The 13535-nt window shown below is 38.0% G+C and overlaps 1 protein-coding gene across 2 annotated transcripts in view; it reads right to left on the bottom strand.

The window, feature by feature from the left end:
* MAGT1 (magnesium transporter 1) overlaps window positions 1–12238 on the bottom strand; it is a 51086-nt gene extending 38848 nt beyond the window's left edge. Inside the window, exons 1-3 of one of the 2 annotated variants that reach the window (XM_027608603.1) lie at window positions 12084–12202; window positions 5992–6122; window positions 106–275 (exon numbers count right to left, since the gene is read on the bottom strand). In XM_027608603.1, coding sequence (XP_027464404.1) covers window positions 106–275 — 170 coding nt within the window. In that variant the 5' untranslated portion in view covers window positions 5992–6122; window positions 12084–12202. Of the gene's footprint in view, window positions 1–105; window positions 276–5991; window positions 6123–12083 lie in introns of both variants that reach the window. The other variant, XM_027608602.1, reaches the window with a different exon arrangement.
* Between the last annotated feature and the right edge of the window lie 1297 nt (window positions 12239–13535).

Below are 13535 nucleotides of genomic sequence, written 5' to 3'. Positions count from 1 at the left end.
CAATAATTGTTTATGTGCCCACTGAACTAATTTGGTTCTTCTGGGATTGAGAAACAGTTAAAATCTAATGTTATTTAATTTTAAAGTGTAGCTGAAAGTTCATACTTGCACACGACACACTGTCTGTGAAGTTGGAGAGCAGTGAACATGACAATAACGGAGTAGTTTCTTGGTGGGGCTTTAACAAGGCGACGGAACTTGTCTCCATTCATTCTTATTACAGGTCTTTTATTGGTCCATTCCATCAGTTGACTAACCTTTTCTGATAACACCATCTAAAAAAAAAAAAAAGGAAGGAACGTGGTGTTAATGCTCTCAGCATGGCATTTGAAGTTCCTTTTAACTAGGCAACTTACCTAAAACCAAGACTAACATGCAGAGGTACACAGAAAATGTGAGAAACCTAGAAATAAAATCTGATAATTGGGCCTGATAATGATAATTATTCTTAAAATTCTATTATTCCATGATGAGATTTAATCAGATACTGCCCTATTGATGTGAATTACTTATTTATACTAACAAATAAAATATAAAATCATAAAACTTTTCATTTGCCAAAGATTCCAAAGAACGTTGAGTTAAACCAGTTAGTTTTGTACACGATTTTGCTTCTCAAAACCAAAACAAAATAAAAACAAAACATACCTATAAAGAAACTGGAGTAGTTAAAACAATCTTGAAAACAAAGAATAAAATGGGAGGATCACTCTACCTGATTTTAAGGTTTACTATATAGCTATAATAAGCAAGGCAGAGTGGTACTGATGACAGAACAGACTCAGATCAATGGCACAGAAACAGACCTACATTAAGTATAGCCAACTGATTTTTCACAAAGGTGAAAAAGTCAGTAAAGCAAGGCTAGGTTTTCAACAAATAGTGCTGGAGCAACGGGACATCCATAGTCAAAAATAGGAATCTTGAACTAAACTTCACACTTTATACAAAAATTAACTCAAACTGGATCACATAAAAATGAAAACTATGAAAATTTTAGAAAAAAAAAGAAAAAAGGGGCACCTGGCTCGCTCAGTCAGTGGAACATGTTACTCTTGATCTTGGGGTTGTGAGTTCAAGCCCCACACTGGGCATACAGCTTACTTACAAAAATTTTTGTTTAGGAAAAAGATTAAGAGAGAACATTTAGGATCCTGGGGTAGGGAAAGAGTTCTTAGACCTGAAGCCAAAAAGCATGACTCATAAAGAAGAAAATAAAAAGATAACCTCACCAAAATTAAATTTTTTTCTCTAGGAAAGACCATCTTAAGAGGAGGAAAAGACAGGGCGCCTGGGTGGCTCAGTTGGTTAAGCGACTGCCTTCGGCTCAGGTCATGATCCTGGAGTCCCTGGATCGAGTCCCGCATCGGACTCCCTGCTCGGCGGGGAGTCTGCTTCTCCCTCTGACCCTCCCCCCCATCTCATGTGCTTTCTCTCTCATTCTCTCTCTCAAATAAATAAATAAAATCTTAAAAAAAAAGAGGAAAAGAAAAGCTAGAGTGGGAGAAAATATTTTCAAACCACATATCCGACAAAAGATTAGTAGTTATACTTTCAAAAACTATCAAAACTCAGGGTGCCTGGGTGGTTCAGTTGGTTAGGCATCTGACTTTTGATTTCAGCTCAAGTCATGATCTCACAGTCCTGGGATCGAGCCCCATGTTGGGCTCTGTGCTCAGTGGGGAGTCTGCTTGAGATTCTCTCCCTCTTCCTCTGTCCCTGTTCATATGCACGTGCTTGCTCTCTCTAAATAAATAAGTAAATAAAATCTTTAAAAAAAGATTTTATTTGAGAGAGAGAGAATGAGAGCAAGAGAGAGAGAAAGCACGGGGGGGGGAGGGTCAGAGGGAGAAGCAGACTCCCTGCTGAGCAGGGAGCCCAATATGGGACTCGATCCTGGGACTCCAGGATCGTGACCTGAGCCAAAGGCAGTCGCTTAACCAACTGAGCCACCCGGGCGCCCATAAGTAAATAAAATCTTAAAAAAAAAAAGAAATGGAACTTGTTTTTCCAGGAAGGGAACAGTAACATCGATTCTAAAAATGCATGATTTACCTTTAAAGCATGGCTGAATTCAGCCAATACTGAAAAAAAAAAATATTTCGGGAGTATACCTATGAACAACATAGAAAGAATGCACAAAAATTAGTTTTGTAGCAGATTCAAAATAATTCTGGTAAGAGCCATAAAATAAATATGTCACAAATGGAAAACCAAATATACACTCTAAGCCCATAGAGAAATATATACACTCTCAAAAGATTAGTATAACAAATAATTAACAAGATTTGTGGAACAATGATACTGAGGAAACAGATCACTCTAAACCAGGGTTTTACAACAGTGGCAATACTGACATCTTGAGCCAGATAATTCTTTGTTGTCTGGAGGTGTCCTGCACATTGTAGGATGCTGAGTGGCACCCCTGATCTTCATGCACCAGATGCCAGTAGTACCCCTACCTTCAGCTGCCACAACCAAAAATGTCTCCAGACATTGCCAGATAACCCCTGGGAGCAAAATTCCCCTCCTCCCTCATTGAGAACCACTGTTTAAACTGAAAAGAATTTTCACAGTATGATTTAAGTTTTTATCATCTTATTATGTATCTAATTTTTTAATTCATTACTGATCAGAACACAATATAAAAGAAGAATGTGGTGATAAAGTAAACCAAAACTTCCCAGAGCAAGCCCTCAGCATAATGGGTAATAAACTTTCTAGACCAGTGTTTCTCCAAGTGTGGTTGGTATAAAGGAGCTTGTTAGATGTTAAGACTTCCAGGTTTTGGGCGCCTGGGTGGCTCAGTTGGTTAAGTGACTGCCTTCGGCTCAGGTCATGATTTTGGAGTCCCGGGATCGAGTCCCACATCGGGCTCCCTGCTCAGCAGGGAGTCTGCTTCTCCCTCTGGCCCTCTCCCCTCTCATGCTCTCTCTCTATCTCATTCTCTCTCTCAAATAAATAAAAAATCTTTAAAAAAAAACTTATAAAAAAAAAAGACTGCCAGGTTTCATCCTCTAGTAAATTTGATTCAGTAGGTCTACAGTAAGTTCCGAGAATATGAAATTTTAAGAGGTAACCCAAGTGATTCTTTATATACACTGAAGTTTCAGAACTACTGCTATACATTCTCATTCTTATGGGTACAGACTACATGTTATATAAATATGTGTAACACAGGGAAATTAAATAAACATTAAGCTATTCAAATGATAAATAAGAGGGAAAAATATTTCATTCCTAATAATAAACCACTACTTGATCTTCCTGGAATGACTGAGGAATGTGATATATTTTATTTTATTTTTTTTTTTTAAAGATTTTATTTATTTATTTGACAGAGAGAGAGAGAGAGCACAAGTAGGCAGGCAGGCAGGCAGGCAGAGGCAGAGGGAGAAGCAGGCTCCCCACTGAGCAGGGAGCCCGATGTGGGGCTCGATCCCAGGACCCTGGGATCATGACCTGAGCCGAAGGCAGACGCTTAACTGACTGAGCCACCCAGGCGCCCCGAGGAATGTGATATATTTTAGATAACTCAAATATAACATCTTAATAATTGAGACACTTTTTAAAAATTCCAGTAGAGTTAATATACAGTGCTATATTAGTTTCAGGTGTACAATATACTGATTCAACAATTTTTTGGGGGGGATTCAACAATTCTATACATTACTCAGTGCTCATCAAATTAAGTGTACTCTTAATCTGCTTCACTTATTTCACCCATCCCCCCATCCACCTCCCCTTTGGTAACCACCTGTTTATTCTCTATAGTTAAGAGTCTGCTTTTTGGTTTGCCTTTTTTTTTTTCCTTTGTTTGTTTTGCTTATTAAATTCCACATATGAATGAAATCATATGGTATTTGCCTTTCTCCGACTTACTTCACATAGCATTATACTCTCTAGTTCCATCCAAGTTGTTGCAAATGGCAAGAGTTCATTCTTTTTTATGGCTGAATAATATTCTATTGTATGTATATATATATATCCATATTTACCCATTCATCTATCAGTAGACACTTGGGATGCTCCCATAATTTGGCTATTGTAAATAATGCTGTGATAAACATAGGGGTGCATATATCCTTCTGAATTAGTGTTTTTGTATTCTTTGTGTAAATACCCAGTAGTACAATTACTGGATCATATGGTAATTCTATTTTTAATTTTTTGAGGAACCACCATACTGCCACAGTGGCTGCACCAGTCTGCATTTCCATCAACAGTGCACAAGGGTTCCTTTTTTCCCACATCCTCACCAACACCTTTTGTTTCTTGTGTTTTTCATTTTAGCCATTCTGACAGGTGTGAGGTGACATCTCATTGATGCTTTGATATGCATTTCCCTGATGATCAGAGATACTGAGCATCTTTCCATGGAGAGATGTCTACTTTTAATTGGATTATTTGTGTTTTTCTGGTGTTGAGTTATAGAAATTCTTTATATATTCTGGATACTAACCCTTTATTGGATATGTAATTTGCAAATAATCTTCTCCCACTCCATAGGTTGCCTTTAGTTTGCTGATTGTTTCCTTCACTGGGCAGAAGCTTTTTATCTTAATGAATTCTGAATAGTTTATTTTTGCTTTTGTTTCCCTTGCCTCAGGAGACGTATCTAGAAAAATGTTGCCAAATGTCAGACACATTTTCTAGACATATCTAGGAAAAAAGGCCAATGTCAGAGACTTTACTGTCTGTGTTCTTCTAGGGTTTAATAGTTTCAGGTCTTACATTTAGGTCCTTAATCCATTTTGAGTTTATTTTTGTATGCTATGTAAGAATATGGTCTAGTTTTTCCAACACCATTTATTGAAGAAACTTTTTCCCATTGCACATTCTTGCATCCTTTGTCGAAGATTAAATGACCATATAATTGTGGGTTTGTTTCTGGGGTTCCTATACTGTTCCAATGATCAATGTGTCTATTTTTGTGCCAGTGCCATACTGTTTTGATTATTATAGCTTTGCAGTACAACTCGAAGCCTGGAACTGTGATACCTCCAACTTTATTTTTCTTTTTCAAGATTGCTTTTTCTATTCAGGGTCTTTTGTGGCTCCATACAAATTTTAAGATTGTTTATTCTAGTTCTGTGTTAAATGCTGTTGGTACTTAGATGGGGATTACATTAGATTGCTTTGGGTAGCATGGACATTTTAACATTATTTGTTCTTTCAATCCATGAGCATGGAATATCTTTCCATCTGTTTGTGTCATCTCCAATCTCATTCATCAATGTTTTATAGTTATTTAGAGTACAGGTCCTAGCCACTTCTTTCACTAGTCCTCTGTCTTCTCTAGTATATGGTTTTATAAAGGAATTTCTCTTTTCTTCACATTTGAGTTGAAAGCTTTCCTGATTGGAGTAAATCTCTAGTACTGAAGAATCTTCTTCCTTAGGGTGCCTTTCATTCTTTGTCAGGAGCCCATTGTCTGAGTACTGAAAGCTATGGCTCAGAAATAAAAATTTTGTTTTTCTACAGCATCTTCACTAAGTCACACTATGCACTCCCCAGATATCCCTTTATCTTCCAAAGACATAACCTTCAAAAGTAAAGGATTAAAATGTTGCCCATAGTGCTCGCTTCGGCAGCACATATACTAAAATGTTGCCCATAGCCTTTGCGTCCTTCTATTTAGTACTTTAAAGTTAAGAACCACAAAGGACTACAGTAGAGAAAAGTAAGAGGTTTATCAAATGAATTATTCAGCAACTAAAAAAAGCAATTGATTTGGAAACAACTCCTACTGCAAATACTTTTTCCACTAACGGCTTTACTAAACATTGATGAAAATATATCCATCCAGTTTTTAATTTGCATTAGATATATTAATTCAAAACAAAATATAGGCTTGCTATGGAAAAACATTAAATGCATAAGGAAGGACTTTTATAATCAATTTCCCCCCTTTCCGGACTACATTATTTATTTTCGACTCAAATAAAACAAAACAAAAAAAGCAATATTATTCACAATTAAAATACTTACCAGCAAAGTAAGCTTGAACTCTGTGCTCTTGAAACATTTTAATTAGTATGACCACAAAATAATCCCAACAGGAAGCCAATTAATATCTCTAATCTTGTTAGCAATAATCAAGTATGATGAACATTTTAGGCCTATAAAGGATTAAGAGGGCCAAGAAAAGGCAGTGACACAATAGTTTAATTTCACTCTACCTGCTTGCATAATATTTATCTAAATTAGCTCTAGTAAACTAGATTAAGTCTTAACAACTACAAATTCTCCTACTGCCCCTGAATATCTCTCATGAAAAATAGCATACAGGAATCCATTATCATTTAAAGCGAAAATCTGATCCTGCCATTAAGATTTCTTATGAATTTCAGAAGTAATAAAGCTAAACATCACCAGTATGAATTCCTCTGAAATGCACCTCCTTCCCCTTTCCCCAAACTTATTTGACTGTATCTGTGTTCTACACCATCAAGGTTTATTTATAAAAATTCTTGGTATTTTTAGCTTCCTTAATCATCCACTAGTTTTCAGACATTAGTAAAATAAGAGTCCTGGTTAAGTAATACCATTTCCAACTCCATTCTTAAATTAAGAGTGACACTGAACAGGTCTGGAAACATATCTGGCAGATACCGACTGAAGGAGACAGACAGAGAGCAGAGAAGAGAGCATTTTTAATCCTTAAATGTTATCTGCTCCATTCTCAGTGTACCTACTTTCTGGACAGGGATAAAATACACTCTCTCCCCTCTCCTTGATGTTTTAGTTTTAGGGGGTACCTCATTTGTTTTGCAACTGTTCCTGGGCCTTTGATTCTTAGTAATAAGGTATTTTCTAAAGAATCACAGAGACTTTTTTGTACATGTGACAATTTCATTTGTCAGTTTTCAAAGCAATGTCAGAAAATGTAGAAGTTTTTCCAACAATAACCTGCCTTGTCAAAATATGCAGTAATTCTACTTTCTGAATATCCATAACAACATCACAAAAAGATCAACCAAAAAATACTTTACTACCACAGAGGAACACAATCTTATCTTCTAATATTCATCTAATGTCTTCTACATGCAAGGGGTGGCATTAGACACTTTACAGTCCTCATTTAATTTTCACAATATGCAAACAGGCATTTTTGCATTCTACTGATAAAATGAAACTCAGCAACTGGCTAAGGATCATTAGGGTTGCATTAACATATATGCTCTTTAAAATTTTACAAAATTTTTTTGAAAACTGAGAAAGGGGTGGAAATCTATCATCCTAGCATTATTATGATCATTTTTATTAGGTTTCAGTATTCTATGTGCACTCACTGTTTTCCATATTTCATTTTATTTCTCTATTACAGATTCCCAGAAGTAGACCAAGATATATAGATCATTTTATCAAAGGCCCTGTTTTTTCATTTTTATCATGCTGCCTTCCTAAAACGACACCAGATGCAAGGACAAACAACTTCCCTTCTACCACAGGGGATATAATTCATCATAAAAATAAAACAAGTCATTGCAAAAGAAGTCTTTGTGACCTAGCAAAGAGCTTTGGGTTTGGAGTTGGACCAGGGGCAGAATCCCAGCTGTCTCTAGAGCTGTCTTCTTTGGGCAAGCCCCCAATAATCCCTCTTGTTCAACATCAGTCCCCTCTTCCCTCATCTTTCTTAAGGGGTTAATACTCTGCAGGGTTATTGTGAGGATTATAGATAATACATATAAACCATTGTTCCTGGCATGTAGAAGGTATTGAATAAATATTAGAGAATAAGTCAATGTTCCCGAGAAAACACTATTATAGATATAAATAATCAGGTAAGTAGAATAGCATTACATTTAACAATAGACAACCAGGAGGAACTGGAGTGATTTTTAATTATATTATGCTGACTGAAGTAAGTCAATCAGAGAAAGACATGTATCACATGACCTCACTGATATGAGGAATTCTTAATCTCAGGAACAAACTGTTACTGGAGTGGTTGGGGGTGGGAGGGATGGGGTGGCTGGGTGATAGACATTGGGGAGGGTATGTGCTACAGTGAGCGCTGTGAATTGTGCAAGACTGTTGAATCACAGATCTGTACTTCTGAAACAAATAACGCAACATATTTTAAGAAAAAAGAAAAAGAAGATAACAGGAGAGGAAGAAAAGGGGAGTATGTCAGAGGGGGAGACGAACCATGAGAGATGATGGACTCTGAAAAACAAACTGAGGGTTCTAGAGGGGAGGGTGGTAGGGGGATGGGTTAGCCTGGTGATGGGTATTGAGGAGGGCACGTTCTGCATGGAGCACTGGGTGTTATGAACAAACAATGAATCATGGAACACTGCACCAAAAACTAATGATGTAATATATGGTGATTAACATAACAATAAAAAATAAAAAAATAATTATATTATTTTAAGAATAGTGTCTTTTTAATTTTTTTTATTTATTTGTCAGAGAGAGAGAGAGAGCGCGCGCACAAGCGGAGGCGGGGGGAGAGGGAGAGGGAGAAGCAGGCTTCCCGCTGAGCAGGGAGCCTGATGCGGGACTAGATCCCAGGACCCTGAGATCATGACCTGAGCTGAAGGCAGACACTTAACCAACTGAGCCACCCAAGCATCTCGAAAAGTGTCTTTTTAAAAGGAATACTTAAAGATTATAAGCCCAGGCATCAACCTATTTAGAGCCACATCTACTATGGTGGATAGACCTGGGATTTAAAAAAAAAAAAAGTTTTCTGGCGCCTTCGGGTTCACAGTAATCTTTTTTTTAAAGATTTATTTTTATTTATTTATTTTTTAAAGATTTTATTTATTTGAGAGAAAGAGTGAGCGAAAGAGAGAGCGGGAGCTGGGGTAAGGTACAGAGGGGAGCGGAGAAGCAGGCTCTCCTGCTGAGCAGGGAGCAGGACGTGGTGTTTGATCCCAGGACCCTGGGATCATGACCGGAGCCAAAGGCAGATGCTCAACTGACTGGGCAACCCAGGTGCCCCTTAAAGATTTATTTTTATTTGAGAAAGAGAGAATGTGCGTGCAAGCAGGGTGGGGGAATGGGGAAGAAGCAGAGGGGGTGGGAGAGAGAGGATCCTGAAACAGACTCCCTGCTGAGAGGAAGCCTGAAGCAGTGTTTGATCCCAGGACCCTGACATCATGACCTGAGCCTAAACCAAGAGTTGGACGTTTAACTGGCTGAGCAACCTAGGTGGCCCACAGCAATCCTTTTTAAACAGCCTAAAACATCCACAGTTACAGAGGAAAGGGATAAAAACAAAGCCATGTTTACCATCCTATATTAATTCCTTGTTTACTGATGAGAAAATCCCATTTTAGGTTCTGAAACCTAAACAAACTGCAAGTGAAAGAACAGATTCCTGACCCTACATACACACATTTATTTAATTAATTTCATGTTTATCAAGGACCTTTTTGACACTGCTAGGTGCCAGGAAAACAAAAATGAATTTAAAGGTACCTGTATTTTTAAAAAAGTATATTCAAGGGGCACCTGGGTGGCTCAGTCGTTAAGCATCTGTCTTCAGCTCAGGTCATGATCTCAGGGTCCTGAGATCGAGCCCTGCATCGGGCTCCCTGCTCAGCGGGGAGCCTGCTTTTCCCTCTCCCACTCCCCCTGCTGGTGTTCCCTCTCTCACTGTGTCTCTGTCAAATAAATAAAATCTTAAAAAAAAAAAGTATATTCAAGATACTCACAGTCTAATGGGGAAGACTGATAAATGAACAATGATAGTATTATGTGCTGAATTCCTCTCAGTTCACCTGGGGGGACGAGGAAAAGCTTGGTTGAGGAAGAAGATGATGTTTGAGCTAAGACTTGAAGAGTAGGAATCCTCAGGGGTGCCTGGGTGGCTCAGCCAGTTAAGCATCTGCCTTCATCTGAGGTCATGATCTCAGGGTCCCGGGATTGAGCCCCTTGTCAGGCTCCCTGCTCAGCGGAGAGTCTGCTTCTCCCTTCTCTCTCCCTCTGCCTCTTCCCCTGCTCGTGCTCCCTCTCTCTCAAATAAATAAATAAATAAAATCTTAAAAAGAGTAGGAATCCTCAGGTGAATGAGAGGGTGGGGTGAGAGAGAAGGAAAATACTCCAGCAGAAGTCCCACAAAATACAGACACTTGCAAGAGAATACAGAAAGATCAAGGAAGGCAGGTAATTCAGTATGACTCCTATTGGAAGGAGCTTGGACTGAGATAAGCCTGGAAGAAGCAGACAAGGGTCAGGCTACAGAAGCCCTTTTATACTTTGCAAAATAGGTTAAAAGGTTTTCAGATTTTCATGTTAGCATCTCTGGCAATACTATGAAGGATGGGTTCAAGGAAGACCAGTTAGGCAGTATTGCAATAGATCTCTAAGAGCAATAAGGGTCTGAAAAGTGGGCATCATAGGAAAGGAGTTGGAATCTGATTTCTTTTTAAACTATTTTATTGAGAAAAAATTTACATAACATAAAATCCACCATGTTAATCATTTTAAAGCATATAATTTATTGCTGATTCCTTTTTAAAATAATCTATCTCCTGCTAGGCCCTTCTGCTTCTACTCCAGTGAAAGATTAAATAAATATAATTAAACTGGACAAAACAGCAGTTTTAAAAAATCTTCACTTTTCTTATTTATAAAAAGTGGTTACTGTAGGGTATTAAAGAGGGCACGTTCTGCATGGAGCACTGGGTGTTATACACAAACAATGAATCATGGATCACTACATCAAAAACTAATGATGTAATGTATGGTGATTAACGTAACAATAAAAAATTTAAAGAAAAAAAGTGGTTACTGTAGAAATTCAGACAATACCAGTACATAAGGTAAAAAGTGAAAGTGTTACCCTAATGAACAATCCCAACTACCCAGAGAAAGCCACTCTTAAGATTGTTGTGTATCCTTACAAAAATTGCTCTATACATACATATGCACTTATATATGGGTGGTTTTGTGTTTTTGCATAAAAGGCATCTAAAATATAAAGTATTGCTCTATATCTTGTTATTCATGTAAAAACGTCTTGGAATCCTCTGTTTGCTATAACTTTGAAAACTATATGTTTTTATTTTATTTTCTGCCAACCTAACAAGGAACTCATCTTAATTTGCTGGCTTATTTTTTTCTTATCAAATAGTTCAAATATTCAGAAACAGAAAAGATAGGTTCCTTTAAATTCAGCTCAAGTTGACAAGCATCTGAAATATCTAAATGGTATTTTTAACGTGCGTGTACAGGTGTTGTGTACTAGAAGAAGCACAAAATGTACAGGAACTAGCATAAGACTGACTGACCTAGAATTTTAGTCCTTGTTCAACAAGTAACTGTGTAAGCTTAGGTCTCAGTTTTCTTCATCCATAAAATCAGGGAGCATAAATAATATAAATAATTGTGAGTAATCCTGAAAGCTCTAAGAGCATATGGCTCTAAGTCATAAATGTTTCAAAACACAATGTTAAAATTTCTTTGCTTGGATTGCTTAATGGTAAGGAAAGAATATTGTATCTCCTCTACTTGCCACAGTCAGTAAATTCCACAAAGGGAGAATCTTTGTTTTGTTCACTTATGCATACCAAGCTTCTACAACAGTACTTGGCATGTTTGATATTTGTAAATGATTGAAAATGGTTTAAGAGCTTCCATCCCAGCAAATTGCTTTGAATCAATTATTTGGACAATGTCATAAACCTGGCATAGTTCAGCTTTTCAGTTTAATTCTCACATTCCTGAAGCGAAAATGCTACAAATGTATAGCTCTCAGACGTCTATAGAGGAGTTACAACTACTGACAGCAGAAAGATTCAAGAAATTCTACCCCCGGACCTAGAGTCAAACTTCCCCTACCACCTGATGGGGCCCATATTCAAAGTAGTGTCAAAACTCTCAGCTATGTACACGCACAGGCCTAGAGAAGCCAGGTTGTCATCTACCCCACCCCTCTCAGGCTCTACATCCCTAGAAGACAAGGAGTTACAGTTTCTTCTCTCGCGAACCTCCTAACTCTTAAAAATGGTGAAACTGGAGCCACCAAAAGACACAGAACCAATGGGAAAGGGGATGGCAAGGAGTACAGACCCTCTCAAACCCCATTCTTTGGGAAAATCCCGTGTTGCTGCAAACAGCGTCCTCACCTCCTTCTTTCTTTGGGCAGAGACTGAGGGAACCCCGTAACTGAGCAGCAGCGCCACCGCCATGTTCGCGGAAACACACCAAAGCCACCAACGCGCTGCCATGTTCGCTTCTCTCTCTCTCTCGGAGAAGCCAAACTTTCCTCGGGCTGGGTCTGAGCGCGGGGCGTGAGAACAGACAAACCAGCCCCCTGTCCCGCCTCATTGGTCCAGCTCAGGCCTTCTGGGCGACCCTTCACATTACGTCACGACGCTCTACCGCTAGTTGCACGCTGAAAGACGGTTCACTTCTCATTGGTCTCCGTTAGCCAATAAAAAAAGGATAATCTGGTGGTTTTTCATTGGTCCGTTAAGGATGATTAACTGCCCCTTTCATTTACGCAAAGATGAGGCGTGTAATGCGTCTGCACAGGCGCATGCGTAGTTGTGAAGCGTTGCGTTTTTTTTTTTCCCTAGTCCAAAATGGCTTCAGGGTGTTAAAATGGAATATTTTCCCCATTCGTTTAGAAGTACCTTGTAATCCGCCTCGTTTGTGTAATATTCTAGAAAATTCGGACCTAGCCACGTGATTGTTAGCTATCTTATTCCCTCATTCTGCCTCTAAAGTTTTTCAAATCAAGATGAATAAAGTAAAAGCAGGAAAACAGTTACAGACTTAATAGCACTGAAGACTTTTTAAAAAGTAAATGAGCTAGAGCTTGTTGAATACCTTCTGTGTCCCAGGAACTGTGCCATGTGCGGTGCACAGAGCGGACATCAAAAGTGATTTTTTAAAGTTTTTTTATGACATTTTTAAAGTTAAACTTACTAATTTATTACTTTAAGACAAGGACTTAAATTTCTGGTTATAGACAGCAAATACCGACTTTTTATTATTTTGTTTGGAGGATGAGCATGAAGCTAAGGTTGTAAGGAAGCATTTCTGTCTTTTTAGTTTTTGTGTCATAGTCCATATTCATTAAACCTCAATTCCCCTATGTAAAACATAATAAAAATCCTACATAGCTGAAGAAGTTTCCATTTATTTGGTCCAGTTTTGTTTATCATAGTGGGTTGTAAAACTGGGATAATTTAACTAGAGAAGAATAATATACTCAAGAGGAAAAACACCAACAAAATAAAATCAGTTGTCTATAATTTGGATTTATTTCCATGGTGTGAAACATCATATGACTACTCTTTTAGGCCTTGCTGGGAAACACATGCACACACATGCACAGAGAAAAAGAATTTCATTATGTTGGAGAGATAAGGATATGTGTATGGAAGGGAAAATAGCTGGTTCTGAAGTGAAAATATGTGATCTGGAGATATGAAAAACATTTTAAGACATTTACAGACACTCATAATAATAATACAAAATAAAAGTATATGGAGACATGCTGTTTGATTCTATTTATATGACATTCTGGAAAAGACAAAGTCAAAGGGACAGAGAATAGATCAGTGGCTATC

The sequence above is a fragment of the Zalophus californianus genome, chromosome X, assembly GCF_009762305.2.
Source record: "Zalophus californianus isolate mZalCal1 chromosome X, mZalCal1.pri.v2, whole genome shotgun sequence".
In the NCBI taxonomy this organism is placed as follows: domain Eukaryota; kingdom Metazoa; phylum Chordata; class Mammalia; order Carnivora; family Otariidae; genus Zalophus; species Zalophus californianus.
The sequence above is the reverse complement of the archived record's forward strand: the minus strand, read 5'-3'. Positions and strand labels throughout refer to the sequence as shown.